Source organism: Tenrec ecaudatus, chromosome 2 (genome assembly GCF_050624435.1).
Source record: "Tenrec ecaudatus isolate mTenEca1 chromosome 2, mTenEca1.hap1, whole genome shotgun sequence".
NCBI classification, from domain to species: Eukaryota; Metazoa; Chordata; class Mammalia; order Afrosoricida; family Tenrecidae; genus Tenrec; species Tenrec ecaudatus.
Genome location: NC_134531.1, coordinates 217896036 through 217918401, shown reverse-complemented (window position 1 = coordinate 217918401; position 22366 = coordinate 217896036). Strand labels below are relative to the sequence as shown.

The 22366-nt window shown below is 38.5% G+C and overlaps 1 protein-coding gene across 6 annotated transcripts in view; it reads left to right on the top strand.

Moving 5' to 3' along the window:
• Positions 1-22366, top strand: part of TTC3 (tetratricopeptide repeat domain 3) — a 132393-nt gene that overhangs the window by 2886 nt on the left and 107141 nt on the right. For 5 of the 6 annotated variants that reach the window (XM_075542304.1, XM_075542303.1, XM_075542299.1 and 2 more), the window contains exons 2-9: positions 9815-9998; positions 11549-11655; positions 14188-14339; positions 14636-14678; positions 15070-15220; positions 15920-16007; positions 18299-18352; positions 19297-19417. In XM_075542304.1, the coding sequence (XP_075398419.1) occupies positions 9940-9998; positions 11549-11655; positions 14188-14339; positions 14636-14678; positions 15070-15220; positions 15920-16007; positions 18299-18352; positions 19297-19417 (775 nt within the window). In that variant the 5' untranslated portion in view covers positions 9815-9939. The remainder of the gene's footprint in view (positions 1-9814; positions 9999-11548; positions 11656-14187; positions 14340-14635; positions 14679-15069; positions 15221-15919; positions 16008-18298; positions 18353-19296; positions 19418-22366) is intronic. The other variant, XM_075542302.1, reaches the window with a different exon arrangement.

Sequence of the window (22366 nt, the reverse complement as noted above, 5' to 3'; positions counted from 1 at the left end):
AACCTTCAGCGGAGTTATGAATATGTTTAAAGGAATACTTGGACATATGTTTAGGAAAATAATATATCAGTTTGTTTTAAAATGTCACCAAAGTACTGAAGAAATTCTAATTATTTAAACTCCGATGACACTTTTTAGATGCATTTTAATGTATGAAGGGGTTTGTCATCTTTAAAAGGTTTTTTTTTGGGGAGGGAAGGCTTGTGAGCCAAAAAATTGGTAGGTGGTACAGATGTGATCAGCTGCTGACAGAAACCACTCTGACACTAAAACCCCCAAATTCACTGTCATCCAGTTTATGCTGACCCGTTTCACTGAATCAACGCAACGACAGTGGGTTTGGATTTTGATATCAGCCTGATTTCAACTCAGTCCCATGTTGACACAGTTGAACTGTCCCAGGGAGTTTTCTGGGTGTAAACTCTATGGGAACAGAGTGTAAGGTTTTTCCTCCTTCAGAGCTGCTGCCTGGGTTCGACCCCCCCAGCCTTGTTGTTAGCATTATAATGACTATACAAGTGTTGTTCCTCATTTTGAAAGGTAATGTTTCCTAGTTAAGAATGATATGTGCTGTGCGTTTCTGTAGATACGCTTCATTAAGTTGGAAAAGTTTTTGCTTGCAATTTTGTCATGACTTTATGCACCTGTTGAAAATGTTTCCCCCACCCCCTTGTTCAATCTGTTAAATTAACTACATACCACTGCAGTGAATCAATTCCCATTTTAACTCATTCCTGCATTGCTTAGACAAACCCAAATTGGTCTCAGCAGACTGCATAGCTTTATGTGCTACTAATTTGCGTTTGCCAATATTTGAAGTTTTTTTGTCTGTTTATGAATGTAATTGTTATTTTTCTTTATTAACTGTTATGTTTGACTAGGGCATTCAGGTTTCATAGGTCTTTAAAAAATTTTTTTAAAATCTTTTATTTATTTTTCATAGATCTTCTACAGTGAGTTAATGTAGTAATTGTTTTCTCTGGGAGATTTTGGATTGGAGTGGTTTGCTTTTTGAAATTTTGTGGAATTTACATATATATCATTTGGGTCTAATACTTTCTTTGAGAAGAATGGCACATTATGAATAGTTTAAGTAGCAGTTTAATACTTTTAGGATTGTTGAGGGCTTCAATTTCTTTTGGTTTCAGTAATTTTTGAAAATTGTCCATTTCAACAGAAATCTTGAATTCACTGGCATGAGGTTCATGCTACTGTCTTAATTGTTTGCTTTCAGTAGTCACGTTCCCTTTAAAAGTCTTTTATAATTTATGCCTTATTTCATTATGTATCTGGTGCAAAGTTTGGCTAGTTTATTAATCTTGTAAAGGATTAACTTTTGGTCTAATTAGTCGACTGTGACATTTTTAATTCATTGGTTTTGCAGTTGGGTAAGATACATCTGGAGTACCTGTCGAATGGATGATGTTTGCGTGCGCACCCATCCTCACTGTCATTTTCTGAACTGCTCCACCCTCACTAGCAGTCTCTGTGCTTTGTGCACATGCCCACGTTGTTGACAATCTTGTCCAACCTCTTTCATTTCTGACGGTCTGTCTTTCTTTCTGACAATCTATCTAGTGCCTTAATGATGTGTGTTTGATAGTAACGCTGTGATGGTTAAGGTTATGTGTCACCTTGGCTGGGCCATGATTCTCAGTGGTGTGGCATATGTGATTTGGTAGTTATGGAAAGATGTAACTATTCTCCATTTTGTAATCCGATATCATCCCTCACTTTTGCCGAATTTCACACAACTCGCCATTTAATAGTGTGGTTACCAACTTGGGCGTGATCGCATGGTCAGCAGTGTGAGCACCAGTAAGCTCCATAGGAGAAAGGCTGAGCTTTCTACTCCCGTAAACAGTTCCTTAAGCAGTTAGTCTCAGAAATCCACTGGTTGAGGGGGGGGGGGAGGGTCGCTATGAGTTGGTGTTGATGGCAGTGAGTTTGAGTTTGGACCTTGAAATAAGTGAAGTGTTGCTATAGTAACTCCCTTCCCCACTTCCACTTACCCCCACCCCTGGTAACTACTAGTAAGTTTTGATTTCTTTTTGCCTATTTTAAAATCATGAAATCATATTATACCTGTCCCATTGTGACTAATTTCACTGAGACCGTGTTTTTAAAGTTTATATTGTGGCTAAATAATTTCTTATTGTATGTACATGCTACATGCTGCGTATCCATTTGCTTGTGCATGGACATTTTGGTTGTTTCCACCTTTTTGGCTATTGCAAATAATGTTGCAATGAACGTTGTTGTCTAGGTTCTGTTTCTGCTTTCTCATCATTTTTAGTTCTACAGCAAGGTTTGGGATTTAGGCCATATGGTAGTTGTATGTTCAACTTCTTGAGATACTGCCAAACGATTTTCCATAGCAGCTGTATCATTTTGTATTCCGTCATCAAGGGATGATGGTTTTAATGTCACACATTCTTGCCAACACCTGTTTCCTGTTTCTTGATCGGAGTGTTCTAGCGGGGAAAGTGCCATCTTGTAGTTTGATTTGCAGCACCCTGGTGGCACCGTGCCTGTGAGTTGGGCTGCTAACTGCAAAGTCTGTTCGAAACCACCGACGACTCCTCGGGAAAGTCAGGGTTTTCGTACTGCTGTAAAGAGTTTCGGTCTCAGAAACTCACAGGGACCGTTCTACTCTGTCCTCTAGGGCATCGGTTCAATGGCAGTGAGGTTACTGGCGAGTGAACTGACACTCAGAGGCAGTGCTTATGGCGAATGAAAGGATCCCCGGTGACCAGACGCAGCGGGTTAAGCTTTGGGCTTAGAATGGATGGAGAGCTTAATGGCTTCAACCTCCCAGCTGCTCTGAGGGAAGAAGACAAGGTCATGTGCCTTTGTAAAGACTTACACCTGTGGAAACCCTAGGGAGCAGGTGTTCTCTGTCTTCTCCGTCAATTCTGACTCCGGCAGTAGGTTGGTTGTTGGAATGACTAATGGTGTTGAGCATCTTTCATATGCTTGTTGGTCAGGCGTATAGCCTCTTCAGTGAAATGTCTGCTTGAATACGTTGCCTAGTGTAAAATTTTTGGGTTGCCTGTCTTTGTTAAGTTACAGGAGATTTTTTTTAGAGCATCATATGTTTGGATATTAGACCATTATAGAATATTTGGTTCCTAAAAACTTCCTTCCAATCTATGGATTGTCTCTTTATTATGCATTTTGAACAAAAGTATTTAACTCTTAAGAGATCCCATTTATCATAGTTGTTGATGTGATACCTTTGGCATCATAGCTGGTTATTCAGTTAAAAAATAGACCTTAGTCATACCCTCCAAGTTCGTTGCTGATCATTGCCAAATTTGTACAACCATCATCCATAATCTTTGCTAAAGTTCCCTGTATCATAATCAGAAACACAACTGCATCCTGTGGTAACCAACCATTAGTCTGGTTTTGCCTTCATACATTTGTCTAATCTTGTTATTGCATGGAAATGAGATATGTTTATCTTTTTTCATATCTTTTTATGAGTGACTTATTTCACTAAGCATAATGTTTCCATGATTTACCCATGTTAGTATATATTAAGAGTTGATAAAAAAAGACTTTTGAAAAGAACATTTATAATTTATCAAGGACTCATGAAGGTGGGAGGGTGGGGGAAGGAGAATAGAGGAGCTGATGCCTAGGGCTCAAGTAGAAAGAAAAATGCTTTGAAAATGATGATGGCAACATGTGCACAAATGTGATTGATACAATTGATGGATTATAATGCTGGATTGTGGTAAGAGCTGTAAGAGCGCTCAAATAAATTTATCTGAAAAAAAGAGACATTAAAAAAAAGAACTTCATCTATGGCTAAGTAGTAGTGCACTTTATGTAAATACCACAGTTTGCTTATCCTTCTATCCCTTAATGTACACCAAGGTTGTTTCCAACTTTCTGATTATTGTGACTAGTGCTGAAATTGATCTGTTAGCATGTCTTGGGTGTATACCTAGGAATGGAGTAGGTTAAAATTTTCAGGAACTGACAAACTTTTCCACAGTGGATATTATCATTTTGCAGTCCTACCTGCAATGAATTATTGTTGTTAGATGCCTTCAAGAGAACTCCTAATAGAGGTTAGGTTCCTCTCTTGCCTATATTTGTTACTTTCCATTAAAAAAAATCTTAGCCATCCCAGTGGGAGTTAAGTTTATCATTGAGGTTTTGATTTGCATCTCTCTCTCTAATGGCTAATGATGTTGACCACCTTTTTATGTGCTTGTTGGCCATTTGAATATTTGATAAAATGTCTGTTCAAGTTCTTTGTTTTTAATTGGAGTTCTTACTTTTTTGTTGTTGATATATGTATTTTGGATATGAGCTCCTTGTTGGCTATATGGTTCTTGTGAAAATTTACCCTCAATCTGTAGATTCTTTTCACTTTTTTGAGAGTATTTAATTTTTACGCAGTTCCATGTATCTATTTTGCCCTTGGCTTCTCATACTTTTCTTTTAAGTGACAGCCATTGCTAGACAGAGCTGGGCCCTGCACCCACACCTCTACATTTTCTTCCAAGAACGTCATGGCTTTAGTTTTCACGTTAGGTCTTTGAGCTGTTTTGACTTGGTTTTGTCTATGGTGTGAGGCACACATCCTGACTCCTTCTTCAGTCTGTTGTTACTCAAGTTTCCCAGCACCAGTTATTGCAGAGACTTTCCCTCTCCGTTAAATGAACGTAGAACCCTGTGAAAAATCAGTTGACTGTGGTAGATGTATGGATTTATTTTTGGACCCTCATTTTTATTCCATTGGTATCTGTGTTGATTACAATGCTAGGTCCAGGCTGTTTTGATTATTATAGCTATATAGCATATTTTGAGAACCGGAAGTGTGAGGTCTTCTCTATTTTCTAATTTGCCTTGCCTATTTGAGACTTCATTTCATATAAAACTGAGAATGGGTTTTTCGGTTTCTGTAAAGAAGGCTGTTGGACTTTTCGATTAGGTTTGCATTCAATCTATAGATAGTTTTATCTAGTACTGTCATCGTAACAATATTGTCTTTTCATCAGTGAACATGGATTGTCTGTCTTTTCATTTATTTAGGTCTCCTTTTATCTCTTTTAGTAATGTTTTATGCCCCCCCCATGTATGAAATTAATTTGTCACTTAAGAAAATAATTTTCATTGGATAAGTCTTTCATATCCCTGGTTAAATTTCTATATAGGCATTTTGTTCTTTTAGTGCTTTTATAAGTGGAATTGTTCTCTTAATTTCCTTTCCAGATTTCTCAGTTGGTGTATATAAACTCAGCTAATATTTATGTGTTGACTTTGTGCCCCAAAGCATTGTTGAAGCCCTCGATTAGCTCTAGTCTAGATGCTTTTTTGTGGCTCCTTTGAGATTTTTCTCTGTATACGTTTGTCTAGGAACCATGGTGTTGTAATGGTTAAGTGTCAGCTGCCAACCAAGAGATTTGAACCCACCAGTGGCTGCAGGAAAAAAGATCTGTCAATCTATTTCCATGCGATTGCAACCTAGGAAACCCCTATCGGCAGTTCTATCTACTCTCATACAGGGCTGCTGTGAATCAGAAGCAACTGAACAGCACACAACAACAGGATTGGTCTCATCTGCAAAGAGGGATGCTTCTCCTGCTTGGTTCCTGTTTGGATATTATCCCTCTCCCTGCCTGCCCACCCCACCCCACCTCCCCAGGACTTTCCCCTACACTGTTGAATAGCTGGGATGAGAGGGCAGATTTGTCTTAAGCTTAATGGGCAAGCTTTCTCAGTCTTTCTCCTCTTGAGTATGACGTTAGCTGTGGGTTTTTCATAAATGACTTTACTATATTGATTTTCTTGAGAGTCTTTATCATGAAAGGTGTTTAATTTTGTCCAAAGCCTTTTATTTGGCATTGACTGAGACGATCTTACGGTTTTAATCTTTTGTTCTGTTACTGTGGTTTATTACATTGGCTGATTTTCTAATGTTGAACCACCCTTTCATTTCTGATACACATCCCACTAGCTCATGGTGTTGAGTAAGCCTTGTAATATGCTTTTAGATTTAGTTTGTTAGTATTTTGCTGAAGATTTTTACATCTACTTAAGTTATAGGGTCTGTAGCTTTCTTGTTCCTATGTCTGGCTTTGCTATCAGGACATACTTGCCTCACAGAATGGGTTAGGAGGGAGTGTTCTCTCCTATTTTTTTTAAAGGTTACATAGAATTGGAGCCAGTTCTAGAATGTGTAGAATTCCCAAGTGAAGTCATCTGGTTTAGGACTTTTCTCTGATTTTGATTAATGACTCACTTCTGTGGGTCTTTTGAGCCAAAGTAGAAAGTTCACGTTTCTAGGAATTTGCCCACGTAGTCTAAGTTATCTGATTTGTTGGCATGCAGCTGGTCATCGTATTTCCTTACAGTCCCTTTGCTTTCCATGGTGTGGTTTAGAAGGTCCCTACTTTGATTTAGAATGTCAGGTAATTTGCATTCTCATTTCCTTTCTCACGCTAGCTAAAGGTTTGCTGATTTTAGCGGCCTTTTCAAAATACAAACTTCTGGTTTCCTCTCTTGTTTTTCTGTTCACATTTATTTCTGCTCTGATCTTTGTTATTTTCTTTCTTTTAATAGCGTGAGGCTTATTGTGCTCTTCTTTTTCTTATCTCAATGTAGACTTATGTTATGGATTTGGGATCTTTCCTTTTTCTCCCATCCCCCCCCCCCAAGATCATTAGGGGCTCTCACAGCTCTTATAACAATCCGTATATCTTTTAATGTCACCATTTTTGGCTGTAAGTTTCCCCGAGTACTGCTTCACTGCATCCCGTGGTACAGTGTTTTTATTTTCATTCACCTCTTAAGTGTTTTCTTTCTTTTTACCCCTATCACCATACTTTTTAAAAAAAAAATAAATGAACTTTCTATTATGAATTGGAGGGGTTTTTCTTTGGTGAGCACTCAAAAATTTTATTTGACTATATGCTCTTTAAGTATTAACACTTTGATTTTCTATAATCTCTTCTGGAACTTAACTAGACATATATGCATTAGGTTTTTTCCATACCCCTATTTTTTGTCTTTCATAGGAGGGGGCATTAGAGATGTCATGGAAAAATTCCCTTATCTTTTAATTCTATTTTTTCCATGAACTTTTTGAAGCCTCCTTATATTTAAAAAAATCATTTTATTGGCATATGCTTCAAATATAATACAATTTATTTATTTAAAAATTCATTTTATTGGGGCTCATACAACACTTATCACAATCCATACATGCATCCATTGTGTCAAGCACATTTGTACATTTGTTGCCATAATTTTCAAAACATTTTCTTTCCACTTGACCCCTTGGTATCAGCAACTCATTTTTCCCCCTCCCTCATGAACCCTTGAAAATTTATAAATTTTTATTATTTTTTCATGTCTTACACTGACCAATGTCTCCCTTCACCAACTTTTCTGTTGTCCGTCCCCCGGGGCTATATGTAGATCATTGTGATTGGCGAGGCTTTCTCCCCCACCTTCCTCTTTCCCTCCTGGTATCATACAATTTAATCATTCAGTTATATTAAGAGTTGTATGGTCATCACAATCAATTTCAGAACACTTTAGCTGCATACTCATTTTTGTTAGCTCCCCATTTCCCCCATCATCCTCTGCCGTCCCCTAAGCCAGCGGCTCTCTACCTTCCTAATGCTGGGGCGCTTTAATACAGTTCCTCATGTTGTAGTGACCCCCCCAACCATAACATTATTTTCATTGTTACTTGCACTGTAATTTTGTTACTGTTATGAATTGGGCAACCACTGTGAAAGGGTTGTCCGACCCCCAAAGGAGTCGCGACCCACAGGTTGAGAACCGCTGCCCTAGGCAATCATCAATCCGTTAATGTCTCTATACGTCTCCTTAACCTGGATTTCATATGTAGAAAACCATACAAAACACAAACAGGAAGCACACAATGACTAGACACAACACAGAAAAACTTCAATCAAAAAGGAAAACAAAGTATTAAAGACAGAAACAACTATAAAACGGGCCAAAAGGGAGATCAAATGATAAGGTATTACATTTTAACCTAACTAAATCTGTCTACGCCTCCATATATTTTCATCTCTTTTAGTTTTTCTTTACCAGAGTAACAATGCTGCGCAGTATTACTAGGCTTGTCTTCTTGTTTATCATTTTTCTTTCTAGCTGTGCCTAGTCTGCTCTTTGACCCACTCACTTAAAAAAAAACAACACTTTAACAGTTACATTTTTAATTAATAAAAGTTTGACTTTGTACTTTGTCAGACACACCCAGGTCGTCTTCATGGTCTCATGTTGTGTTTTAAGTTTTGTGATTCTGTAGTTAATCTAGAGTCCTTGGTGGTGCTGTCGGGTTAGTGTTGGGCTATTAGCCACAAGAGTGCTAAAAAGCCATCGATTTTGACACATAGCCACCCTATAGAACAGGATAGAACCACCCTTTTGGGTTTTTGAGACTCTAACTCTTATGGGAGCAGAAAGTCTCACCTTTATCCCAAGGAGGGCTGGTGGTTTTGAACTGCTGATCTTGAGGTTAGCAGCCCAAGATGTAGGCATTTCAAAACCACCTGCTCTTCCTTTGGAGAGAAATGGGACTGTCTGTGCCTTAGAAACCCTGTATTAGTATTTCGGTGAATTGAAACTGGCTCAACAACGACAGTTGACAGTGGGGTCTGTATTTAGTTTTGGTAGTTATTTTATAAACCATACCTGGCAATTCTAATGTCTGTAGTTGGGTGTATGTGAAAAAAATCTTTCGGTGTTTTTTTTTTTTTTTTCAGTTGTCTTTTTCTGCTTGTGACTTGTCATCTTCTTTGCTGATTTTAAAAAAGAAAAATTTAATGTAGAACTCCTATTTCATTTGGTCTTCTGTTTTGGACATTTCTGAGACTAATTTGCTAATGCTTTTCTTCTAAAACAGTGGTTTTCAACCTTCCTAATGCCACGACCCTTTAATACAGTTCCTCATACAGGATACAGTGATGTACAGTAATGAAACCCTCCGAACCATATTATTTTTGTTGCTACTTCATAACTGTAATTTTGCTACTGTTATGAATCAGGTGACCCCTTGAAAGGGTAGTTCGACCCCCAAAGGGGTCTCAACCCACAGGTTGAGAACAGCTGTTCTAAAAGGATTTGGAGCAGCTTTGCCCTGGGGCCCTGGGTCTTTCACCTGGGGCCACTTTTCAGTTCCCTAACCTTGCTTTAGGCACTACAACTTTGAGCAGATACTTAGCTTCTAGTTGCAAGTTTGTTGCTTTTGGGGAAAAAAGCAGCATAGATTGTTCCCTTTTTTTCTTTGAGCTCAGCAAAATAGTTTAAAAAACCTCTAGAATTCACCTTTATATACCCTTCCAGTGGTAGAGTCTGCCAGAAGATATAACTTACCATAACCGGCGATGCGAGTAGCAGTTAAGAAATTAATGTCTGTGAAAGCCATAAATTGCACATCAAACTTATGCTATGGACATGTGATCACTTAGACCAAGGCTAAGTGATTAAAAGGTGCGCTTAAGAACAGAAATATTAGGTAACAGTTTCTGATACGTGGAATGCCGAGAATCATGGTGAAGTGATGGTAGAAGGTTAGCACTGTTTAAACCCTGCATGGTTTAAACTCTGTGCAGTGCATGGAGGAGTCTCTGAGTGGTGCAACTAACTGGGAACCCGCCCAGAAACACTGTGGGAGAAAGATTTGGCAATCCACTTTCCAAAAATCAGCCATTGAAAACCCGATAGAGTATAGTTCTCTGCAATATATGGGATTGCTATGAGTTGAAATTAACTCGATGGCAATTGGTTTGTCTGTTTGTTTTGGTGGTGGGATAAGACAACTCAAGGAGAGGGTGGCAGTGAGAAGAAAAGAGAGTTGGCACTTGGGTAGCATGGAGTGGAGAAGAGGAGCCCAAGAAGGAGGCTGAGGAAGAGCAGCCAGAAGAGCAAGAGAACCAGAAGATGATGTTTGGAGTCCAACCACAGAGTTCTGTGGAGGAGGAAGTGGTCAACAGAGCCAAGTAAGTGGTCAGCTAACAAGTCCTGTTTGGCTTAGCAATTCAGATAGACCTTTTAACTGGAAATATCCAAACAGTGGGGCTGTAGCATTATTCATCTAACGTTAATGTTATTATCAATAGCTGGCATCTACAGCACTTCTTTGATACCGTGTACATGTGTTAACCAATTAGTCAGATAGTAGTATTCCCATTTGTTATATAAGGAAACTGAAAAAACCAAAAAAACCCCAGTAACTTGCCCCAATCATATGTTCAGGAAATGGGAGAGGCAAGATTCAGGGCCAGGCAACCTGGTTCCAGAACCCATGCTCAACCGACTGTGCAGCATTGCATAGCTAAGTTAGAAAGTGAAAATGACACCACTGTTATTACAGTACATTTGGTGTAGTACATTGTGGTATTGGTGAGATCTACCCAGGCTGTGAACAACCATCGTGGTGTCTTAGAGGCTTAATATGTGGGTATGAGTATGTTAATTATAATCAATGTCATGATTGTGTTATGTGTAATATGACAGTTCTTGGTATTCTGTATTTATATAGAAAAAATGTTTGGAAGACAAGTAAGTTTAAAACCATGTGTGTATTTTTAAGATAGGGTATGTCCCATATTTAGTGCTATACTTTGGAGTGAAAGTCTCTTCTCCTATCCCTTGTTACTGTTCATTTTGGATTTAAATTCTGTGAACTCTGGAAATACTGTTAATCCGGAATGGGTCCAACCTCAGACATTAACGAATTTATTGCAGAAAGTCAATATCTTACTGAAATCAGTTCCCTTAAATGAGAGAAGTAGACACCAAATTGTCAAAATGAAAAGAGAATGGAAGGGGAGATCAGGAAGGGTTCTTGATCAGGTTAAAGAATGGATTTGGCCAGCGATGGGGAGCTGTGGACCAAAATGCCTCTTGGCTGTGGTCAGAGAGAAGCTGATCAGAATGAAAGATTTAAATAGACCTGGATAGATGTGGTGCAGTGGTCAAAGAGCTCAGCTGTGAACCCTGCTGGTATAGTGGGTTATGCATTGGGCTGCTAACCAGAAGATCAGCAGTTTGAACCCATCAGCTGCTCTGCAGGAGAAAAATGAGGCTGTCTGTTGCTATGAAGAGTTAAAAGCTCTAGAAATTTCCACGGACAGTTTCATTACCTGCCCTTTAAAGTGAACGGAACTGACTTAATGGCACTGAGTTTGGATGTTGCTAGGATTTTCTTTTTTTGGGGGGGGCAGTGGGGGTACAAATTGAATGGTTGATATTTAGAATCCGCCAGCCACTCTGGGAGAAAGATATGGCAGTCTGCTTCTGTGAAAGTGATTGGCTTGGAAATCTAGTACTACAGGGTTGCTGAGGAAGTAGTGAAAACACAAGGTTAGGCTTCTGAAGCCATCTACATGCAGCTAGGACTGGTGGAATTTGGAGGGAAAGAGGCAGTGTTCTAAAATATGTGAATAACAAAGAAGTAAATAAGTGACAATGGCAAATGTGTTAGGCCGAGTTTTCTAGAGAAACATACTCAGTGACACTGATGTATAAGAAAGAACTTTCTCTCAAGGAAACAGCTGAGCCCAGTCCAACTCAAGTCCATGGATCAGACACTACCTGGATCCCCTTCCAGATTCAAGCAGCTGCCGGCTGAAGAAGCGGGGAGATCACAGGCTGGTGGGTGCACACTTCTGTGAATCCAAGTTTGGTAGGGTTTTGGTGGGGCACTGACTATTCCCAGGGCCGGCAGGCCACATGGGCTGGCAACCTCAGAGCCAGTCACATTATGTAAGTAAGCAGGAAGGTGAATTGGGCAAAGAGAGAGAGAAAAGTTCTCCACTTCTCTTATAAAAAGGCCATAGCCCTCAGGGGATGTCATCAGGCAATATACGATTGAGAGTTGGAATGCCACCCATACCCTCATGCAGGTAGATCTAGTTGACGTAAAATCTAACCACCACTAGGAAAGGCAGTGAAATACAGTGTTTCGTAGACTAGAATCAGAAGACCTGAGTTTGAATGCTTCCTAACTTAGCAACCTTGAGTAAATTACTTGTTATTAAAGAAACACCCTGTACAGTGGAGGCAATGATTGTTAATTGCCAAGAATTGCTGTGAGGATTAATGAGATATTTGATGTCTATAAAACACTTACTACAATATGTGGCAACAGTACAGATAGTTTGCTAAGCAAACAAACTAACAAGCTAAATAACCAAATCCACAGCCATCAAGTTGAGTCTTACACACAGTGACCCTAAAGGACAGGGTGGAACTTTAGGGTTTCTCAGGCTGCAAATCTTTACGGGCAGAGGGATCCTAAAAGTCCTCCAGCACAGCAGCTGGTTTCAGTTACAGTTCCGTGCTTATCCTGTAGTGCTACAAGTGCTCCTTAATAGCTTTCTGGGAAGGTTTTTAGTTGCTCTTCTTAAAATCATTTTATTGGGGGATTAATTGTTCTTCTAATGCTGCAATGTTTTTATACAACAAATTTGGCTTAATAAGAATGAAGGACACTTACATTTCAGGGTTTAATGGAGATGATCTTGAGGGGTAAAAAAATCCCAAAACATGGTTTGCCTTAGCAATATGGGAGAGTCCTGGTGGTGTAGTGGTTATGCATTGGTCTGCAATCTGCCTGGTTGGCAGTTTTAAACTACCCGCAGCTCCTTAGGAGACACTGGGCTTTCTACTCTCAGTTACAGTTAGTCTCAGAAACCCACAGATGTCCACTGTGAATCAGTATTGACTTGATGACAGTGAGCTTATTTTTTCTGGAACAATAATGGAATGGTAAAGAGAAGATTTTTAAAATGGTATTGATGATTCTGATGATGATTGGAAAGAAAACCATCAGCTGAGCAGGCGGTAGAAGTAATAACATGCTCAGTTGTTTCAGTTTTATTTAGATTTTGTAGCTATGCTTGAACAGTTACAGAAATCTTTCATTATTGAACTTCTCTCAGGGGAAACTTCCATCTGAAACCCCAGCTTTCTAATTTCTTTCCTTCCATTGAATATATATATATATATATATATATATATATATATATATATATAACTCTCCCTTTGCAGTCCAATAGAACTGACTGTGAACTGTAGTAGTTGTGAGCTTGTTAGGCGATTGTTAGGGAGACTTGACTGTGACAGTTCAGTTTGACAGAATCACCTATGGCATCTCAGCCTGCCTCTCTGCTTAGGACAGAAAGACACTGAAAGGCGGATAGGCAGATGTGAGCAGATGCTAGCAAACACCTTTCTCAAGGGACTTGGCAGCAGGCCACAAGATGGAGAAGGTGACAGATTTTGTGATCCAGTGGAGTGTCATATTTCACAGAATGCAGTAAAATAAATGAAAGAAGAGGGCAGCAGTAGAAAACATCTTTTTATTTTATTGCAGCAAACACTTGAACAGACTGCCTTGACAGGACAAGAAACTGGTGGCACAGTGGGTTATGGGCTGGGCTTCTAATCACAGCGTCAGCAAAGAAAACCACTGGCTACTCCGAGGGAGAAAGACGCGGCTTTCCACTCCCATGGAGAGCGACAGGGTTGGAAAAGCACAGGGCAGTTCTAACCGGTCCAGTAGGGTCTCTATGAGTCATAACTGACTCTATGGCAGTGAGTTTGAGTTTGTGGGGTTTTTTTTAACCTAGGGCAGTTCAGTGACACCATCATGTGCCTAGGCACTGTGTTTAATACATAAATAACAAAATCAAACTCACTGCCATCAAGTTGATTCCAACGCATACTGACCCCTGCAGGACAAAGTAGAACTGCCCCTGTGTTTCCAGGATAAATCTTTACAGGAGTAGAAAGCCTCATCTTTTTTCTGCAAAGTAGTTTCAAACTGCTAACCTTGAGATTAGCAGCCCAACTCATAATCCACTGTGCTACCAAGGGTTCCTTACAGATGAATAAGATAGTCTTACTTACTGGTAGTCTAAAGGGGACATTTAAACAGAGAACCTCAGTATAGAAATGCTGGATGTGTGAAGTAAAGAAAGGAAGAGATTAAACAGCTACTTGGAAGATGTAGGGGACCAGGAACAGCAAAAGGGGCCCTAGAATCTACAGTGTTTGGAGTTTTTTCCTTGGATTGGAAGTTTCCATTGTTTTTATAAAATACCATAATTTACAAAGGCTAGGAAAACTGCTTGTGTAGTCTCAAAGGGTTTATACTGACTTGGGTTTCTGTTGTTTACTCAGGATTGTGCAAAATGGATGATTTTACTCTGGACGATCTCACTGTAGACAATTATGTCTTAAATGATTGTACTTACATGGAGGATTTGCAATCTACTCCTGAGTCTGTGCCCCCTAATTGTATTAATTTGACACACATTTACACCAATACAGTGGTAAGTAGGTTTTCTGGTTTTAAAATTTTTACTAGTATCTTCTTGAAGGCTTTCTGGTTTAGACATGTACAAGTAAGGATGGTTTGGGTACAGGGTTTATATAGTATAATCCCTATAAAAACCCATGTACCAAAAGCTTTCGGGGGAGGGGAGAACTATTAAAGACATTGGTTGATGTGTTCAAAGCGTATATGCATATAGGTACTGAAATGTTTAATTTTGGATCGTCTCTTGTGACTAAAAATCAAGAATTTTTCTTTTGCATACAAATAAGCATGGTTTTCTTCTTTTTTTAGGATAAACACCGTAAAGAGCATATTCAAAAAGAGAAAAACGTAGGTGAGCGTATTGAGATTTTAGTGCTAAATGCTTGAAAGACTAAGAGGAGATGAATACATTCTCTTCAACATAACAAGACCTTATAAAATTTGTTTTGATTTCTTTTCCCACTAAAAAACCATAGCAATTCTTTATTAAAATGGAAATATAGCCAACACTTCTTAAATGAACTTAATTGGTTAAAGACATTTTCACTTGGTACTATTTTCCTTGGAGACTTGAATTTAGAGCAGACATTCTGATGCTTATTTCCTGCTAACAATTCAGCTGATAATTTGGATATTTTGCTTTTCTATAGCCATTTTTTTTTTTGCCTTTTACCCATTGGCAGTCTTGATTTATTTCAAGATGAGGAGGAAGTATTAATTTAAACCTTTTTTTTTAATTGAAGAATTTGACATTTGCCATATATGGTGCCGTAAACCAGTTACTGTCCTGAGAGAGTACTGTGATGCTATTAAAGTCTATGTCTTCTGGCCGCTTCTGTTTCAACATCAGAATGGGTACCCATTTGCACGACTGCACCCTTGTGTGGAGGCCAAGTAAGTTACTCTGCTACTCATGTTGTATGAACAGTAAGAAGCATGCTGCCTAGTACTGAGGAATGCATAGTACAGTGGATTTATCTCTCATTCAAGCACACTGTTCAGCCTGTCTCTTGTTTAATAGATTAAAGTAGAAAAAGTGAATACTTGGGATTTGAATATGAATGATCATTATAGCATAGTGAATGAAATTCTGAATAGCATGAGATTGTAGACTTGAAGCTGAATCAGGAAAAATAGGTAAATTAATATGTAAAAATCTATACATATCAAAATACAGAAGCACTGGTGGTACAGTGGGTTACAAGTTAGGCTGCTAACTGCAAGGTCAGCTGTTTGAAACTACCAGCTGTTTCGTGGAAGAGAGATGTGTCCTTCTAGTCCTGTTAAGAGTTACAGTCTCAGAAACCCACAGAAGCAGTTCTATCCTGTCCTATAGGTTCATTATGAGTCAGAATTGACTTGATGGCATTGAGTTTGGCTTTTATAAATATCAATGTTTGTATGCATAAGAAAAAAAGGTATAGTATTTTGTTTAGTTAATAATTGCTACTTAGAGTGAAGAGAACTTAATTTCCCTCTAATATTTCATATTGAAGTGTAACATAGCTAGGGATATCTAAATCTTAAATATGAATTTCAGTCAAACTTCAGATATGAGATCCTAATCTTTTAAAAAATAAATTTGTCTTTAAGTAGTTCTCGTGCTTGGGAGTTAAGTTTGGAGAGATTACAGTACATTGAATTGCTGGAAGAGATTGTGGAGTTGACAAAGAAAGTTGCGGTAAGTTACAGTATATGGGTTTATAAATTTTTCTGTTTAAGTATTTTCATACTACTAATTCATAGCAGGTAGCAGTTATAGGTAGTACTAGGTCTTTAAGCTGAATTTGTAGGTAAGGTGGAGCATATGCATACTGCTCTCTTAAAGCAAAGCTACAGTTGGTGCTGCCGTTGGTTAACATTACTGCTAACCAAAAGTTTGGCAGCTTGAACGCAGCAAGAGGTATCTCAGAAGAATGACTTGGAGATCTACTTCTGAAAATTCAGTTATTGGAAATTTAGAGTTTTACTCTGATAAACATATAGGCACCCTGAATCAGACTCGACAGCCACTGGTTTATTCTGACTGCAACTCATGTTTGTCCTCAGTGTTTGCCAGATCAGATAATTGACTGTTAATGTAGTTGGGACATGGCCTGTTAAGTGCCTGGATTGCGGCTTATCATATTAAGATAAAAAGTGGAATATGTCACAGCTTGTTACATGACCAAAATGGGATCCTGGCTCATAGAAATCTTGAGACAGGTCCTGAAAATGATGGGCTCTCTTGTCTGTCATAAAAATATACCATGATCATCACTCTTCCAACAACAGTCTTATATTTGGCGTAAACTTCGTATGTTTGTTTTAAGACAGCTTTGAGTAGGTTTTTTGTTTTTCTTGAACGCCATTGGATAATTTTTACTATTTCAAGTGTGTTTACGGAGCCACCTGTTTTTCTTGGTACTATTTCACTTGCAGACTTGAATTTAGAGAAGACATTCTGATGCTCACTTCCTGATGACAATTCCGTGTAGTCACTTAAAGCCCGTGTATCTTTGTTAAAAATCTGGGTGTAGTGAACTTTTAAAAGTTAGGTGAAAAATCTATGGCGAGGAGGATGTAGGAGGCCTGGTAGAAGAATTACCATAACCCAAATGAAGGCTGAACGTGAGAGTGGGACAAGAGGAAAGTCAAAGCAAATAGGAACTAGGAGACAAAGGGCATTTATAGAGGTCTAAATACAGGCAGGTACAAATGTAAATATATTTATATATGAGGATGGGGAAATAGATTTCACTTGATCTTAGCCAAAAGGCCGAGAAGCGATGGGGAAATAGATTTAGGTGCATAAATATTTATAGGTTTGGTATTAAGGTAGCAGATGGACATTGGGGCTTTACACAAGTACTCCCTCAATGCAAGAATTCTTTGTTCTATTAAACTGGCATTCCATGATGCTCATCTTCCCGACATGATCGCTGAAGAGAAAGCATGAAGACATAAGCAAATGTGGTGAAGAAAGCTGATGGTGTCTGGCTATCAAAAGATATAGCATCTGAGGTCTTAAAAGCTCGAAGGGAAACAAGTGGCCATCTAGCTGATAAGCAACAAAACCCACATGGAAGAAGCACACCAGCCTGTGTGACCATGAGGTGTCGACAGGATCATAGTGTCAGTCATCAAAGAACAAAAAAATCACATCATTGTGAATGAGTGGGGGGTGCAGAGTAGAGACCCAAAGCCCATCTGTAGGCAAATGGACATCAGGGTGCAGTATAGCACCGATGAAACACAACTTTCCTCTAGTTCTTTAATGCTTCCTCCCCAACACCAGTTCCACCTTAAAAATCTGGCTAGACCAGAGAATGTATACTGGTACAGATAAGAGCTGGAAACAGGGAATTTAGGACAGATAAACCCCTCAGGGGTTTATAATGAGCATAGCAATACCAGGAAGGTAAGGGTAAGGTGGGGGAGGAAGGGAGAACTGATCACAATAATCTACATATAACCTCCTCCCTGGGGAATGGACAACAGAAAAGTGGGTGAAGGGAGACATTGGACAGTGTAAGATATGATAAAGTAATAATTTATAAATTATCAAGGGCTTGGGAGGAGTGACAGTGGGAGAGGGAGGGGGGGGAAATGAGCTGATACCAAGGGCTCAAGCAGAAAGGAAATGTCTTGAAGATGATGATGGCAATAAATAATCAAATGTGCTTGCCACAATGGACATATGTGTGGATTGTGATGAGAGTTGTATGAACCCCAATAAAATGACTTTTTAAAAAATTCTTGTTTTAGGATTTTTTTTGTTTTATTATTTCTTGGTTTTAATTTTTTGTTGTCGTGTCTTCCACTTAAAAAAAACCATTTTACTGGGGGCGCATACAAGTAGAATGTTTTAGGATTTTTAAAGGTAAATGGGTATGAAAAGTAATTGTAGGAAACTGAATATTTTTCCATTAGAAAATTCAAGCATAATTGACTGAATAAGGAAAGCCATCTTGCTCTTTTTTTGTTTTGCAGAACAGTTCCTTCTTCATTGGAAGCTTACTGAGAATTGGTTACAAAATAGAAAATGTACGTGCTGAATGTGAGACGCCTTGCACAACTAGTATGCATGAATGGCACTTAGTTCACTGCTCATTGTTCCATGGACTGAGTCCACATTCTTTATACTTTGACAGTGTTGATTTCTGTATCTTGGTTAAGCAAACTCCTCATTTCTGGGCCGTGAAGTACATTTCAGTTTTTCATGCATACACATCATGTAATTTTGAGCATCTTTGCACAACTTTTTTCCCCCTCATTTTGAATACCCCAAAATGAAATTTTTAGGTTCCCTGGTGTGAATAGTTTTAGTACATAATTACTATTTAATCTTTAGATATAATGAATGAAAACACAATTTTCCACGGTGCTGGTGACACAAAAAGTTGTTTATCTTGAGCCTGACACCAACATTAGTAACTCAGTTATTTAATTTCAGAAATTATTTCAGGCATTTGCAGTATCAGTAAGTCTGTGAGCTCCCGGTATTTCCTGAAGGTTATTACACAAAGGATCCATTTACCCAGCTGGGTCTCTGTCTTCTTCTTTATATGTCACACACAAGTAAAATACATATTCCTTTTGGTGAACCTTATCTGTACTAGTGGGTTAGTTTAAAGATGGAGGTCGTAGTCCAGTTGAGGAGTGAGACATCTCTCATTCATCTTGTATGATTTACTCTCCTACTCCTCAGGGCTCTCACTGGTTGGTCTGTTGACCTGAACTTTCAGGTTTGGAATTAGTGCAGAAGTGTCTTGCCACTCTGAAGGTGACCTGAGGTCACCTGAAGTTAAAATCTGTGTATGCCAATGGTATCTGTTAAATAGATTCCATACTGGAATATTGATAATTGACTGTTCACACTAGTTTTGTATAATGAATCTGAGTTACTATATAAAACAAGTTGCTGATGCTGCATGAAAAATTTAACATTAATACTGAAATCCCATTCTTTATCTCTGTTTCTAAAACAGAAAATGACGGTGACTGAAGAAGCATTGAATTGGGTAAAATTTGTAGGTGACATAACACTTCTGCCTAAATTAGGATCACTTGAAAAGTGTTGGCCTATGTTAAGTATTTTCTTTACAGAATGTAAGTATGACTGCTTTAAATGGTTATTTTATTCAATTTTTAAAGGCATTATTTTAGAAAAGGAAATGTATAAGTAAGTGCTTATTTGTTTTAAGATTAAAAAGTTTACTTTTATAATGTAATGTAATATAAGAAAACTTTAATTTTATTCTAACTATATTTCCTTTCCAAAACTTGGTAGGACATATGATATTATGGTCTATTGTAAAGGAAGATTCTCACAACTCAATTCACTGCCTTTAAGTTGATGCAGATTTATAGTGACGCTATAGAACAGGGTAGAACTGCCCGTATGAGTTTCTGAGACTGAAGCTATGTATATGGGAGTAGGAAAGTCCTATTTTTCACCTGCAGAGTAGTTGGTGGTTTTGAACTTATGACTTTGAGGATTTCAGCCCAACACACAACCATTACACCAGCAGGGTCCTAGGGCTTATATTGTATACTTTCATTCATAAGCAAAAAGCGTGTTAACAGAGGCTAAGATACTCCTGTAATGATTTCTTGATGAATCTGTTACTTTGATGATGAAACTATCATATTAGCAATGCTTTTCTAATATACTAATAGAAATCTTGAGATAGGAAATGTTTGGTTCTTTGACAGATGATGGCCAGTTATTGAAATATCATCTTTACTGGAAAGAACAAATTTTGTACTGTTGACTTGGGAGAAATTAAGCTTAAGTATGAAGACCACTTTTTCTGATGGATGTATTTACTATAGTATTATGCTGCTAGAGAGGTTTTGTTGTTCTGGATGCCCTTAATCATTCATTAGGTTTTACTGTAGACAGAAAAGTCGTAGCATGTGTTGGGCTCCGATAGTGGGTTTGTTTCTACTCTCCGTGGCTCCTTTTCTTGCGTAGCCCTGCATCGTGGCTGTTACTACTTTAGAAGTGAATGAACAAGCCTCTGAGAGGTTAAGGGATGGTTCTGCAGTCTAATAAGTAGTAGAGCCTGAATAGGATAGTTTCTGATATCGAAGTGCAGTCCCAGAATCACACTGTCATCTAGTAGTACTTTATTGTGTGATCTTTTCAAATCTTGTTTGAATCTTAAATTTAGATACTCCTTTTACCTTAGAGATTAATGTATTTGGCTAAAGGCGTAGTTGTATTTTTTGCAATATATATATTTTTCATTTACCATTTAAAAAATATCTTATAGAATAGCTTATGAAGCTAGTGGGATGGGTAGTGGGATGGGTTAACTAACCTTTAACCGCTAACCACAGGTCAAGTTTAAATCTACCACCTGTTTGGAGGAAGAAAGATAAGGCTGTCTGCTTCCATGAAGATGAACAATCTCAGAACCAAAGCAGTTCTACTCTGTCCTTTATTTTTTATATATAATTGTTAATAGAAAGCTCCATATTTCTCCGGAGGAGCAGCTGGTGGTTTTCAACTGCCGACCTTAGGGATTGCATATTCTGTCCTTTAGGGTTGTTCACTGAAGGCAAACTTCAAGCTTGCTTTTACCTACTGTATTTAATCCCATCACTTGTCTGTTAGTTTGTTGTGTAATGGTCAGTTTGTCTCTTGCTGTGATGCTGGAAGCTATCTCCCTGGTGCTTCAAATACCAGCAGGTCACCCATGGTCAGCCAGTTTCAGCAGAGTGTTCATAATAACCGACTATGAAGAAGGAAAGGGCTGTCTATTTCTGAGCAATTAGCTACTGACATCCTTATAAATATCAGAGCCTTGTCAGAAACAGCCAAAAGATGAGTCCCTTAGGTTGGAAGACACTTAAAAGACAACTAACAAAGAGCTGCCTCATCAAAGCAGAGATGACCAGAGTGACCAAGAGGAGTAAAGCCATCAGGACCTCAATTTGCGTGACTCAAAATGAGAAGAAACAGCTGCAAACTCATTAATCTGAACACAGAATGTGCAAAGTACGAATCTAGGATAACTAGAAATTGTCAGACATGAAAAAGAACATATAAAGATTGATAATCCTAGGCATTAGTGAGCTGAAATGGATTTGTATTGGCCATTTTGTGGCTATGTCAAGAATGACAGATTCATGAGGAACGGTGTTGCATCGTCAAAATGAATATTTCAAGGTCTATCTTGAAGTACCTATGATGGGCTATCTGTACACATACAAGGAAAGCTGGTTACTTCAACTATTCAAATTTATATACCAACCACTGAAGCTAATGATGAAGAAATTGAAGAATCCAGTCAGCTTCTTTAATCAGAAATAGGTCAAACATGCATTCAAGATGCATTAATGTTGATTAGTAATTGGAATACAAAAGTTGAACACAAAGGATAAATACTAATTGGAAAATACGGGCTTGGTAGAGTTGAAGCCGGACTGCACGAGAATTTTGCAGGCCAACGACTTCCTCACTGCAAATACCTCTGTTCAACAACATAAGGGGAGACGATACACATGGACCTTACACAGAAATCAAATTGACTACCTCTGTGGGAAATGACATATGAGCCCTGGCGGTGTAGGTCTTATGCATTGGGGTGTGACCTGCAAGGTCAGCAGTTTGAAACCATCAGCCATGGGCTTTCTCTTCTTGAAAGCAGTTACAGTCTCAGAAACTCACAGAACAGTTCTACTCTATCCTATAGGGTTGCTGTGAGTTGGCATCAGTTTGACAGCAGTGAGTTTGGTTTTGGTTTGGTGGGAACAGATAATTGAAAAATTCCATCTCAGCAGCCAAAATGATGCTGGGGACTGGCTGTTTAACAGACCATCAATTACTCTTGTAAGTTCAGGTTCAAGTTGAAGAAAATTAAAACATTTCTCCAATTGCCAAACTATGACCTTGAGTTTAGAGAGTATCTCAAGAACAGATTTGACACATTGAACACTACTGAGAGAAGACTTGAGCCGTGGGATGAAATCAAGAACATCATACATGAAAGCAAAAAGTCATTAAAAAGATCCAAGGGGATGTCAAATGGGACTTTAGAAATTTGCTCT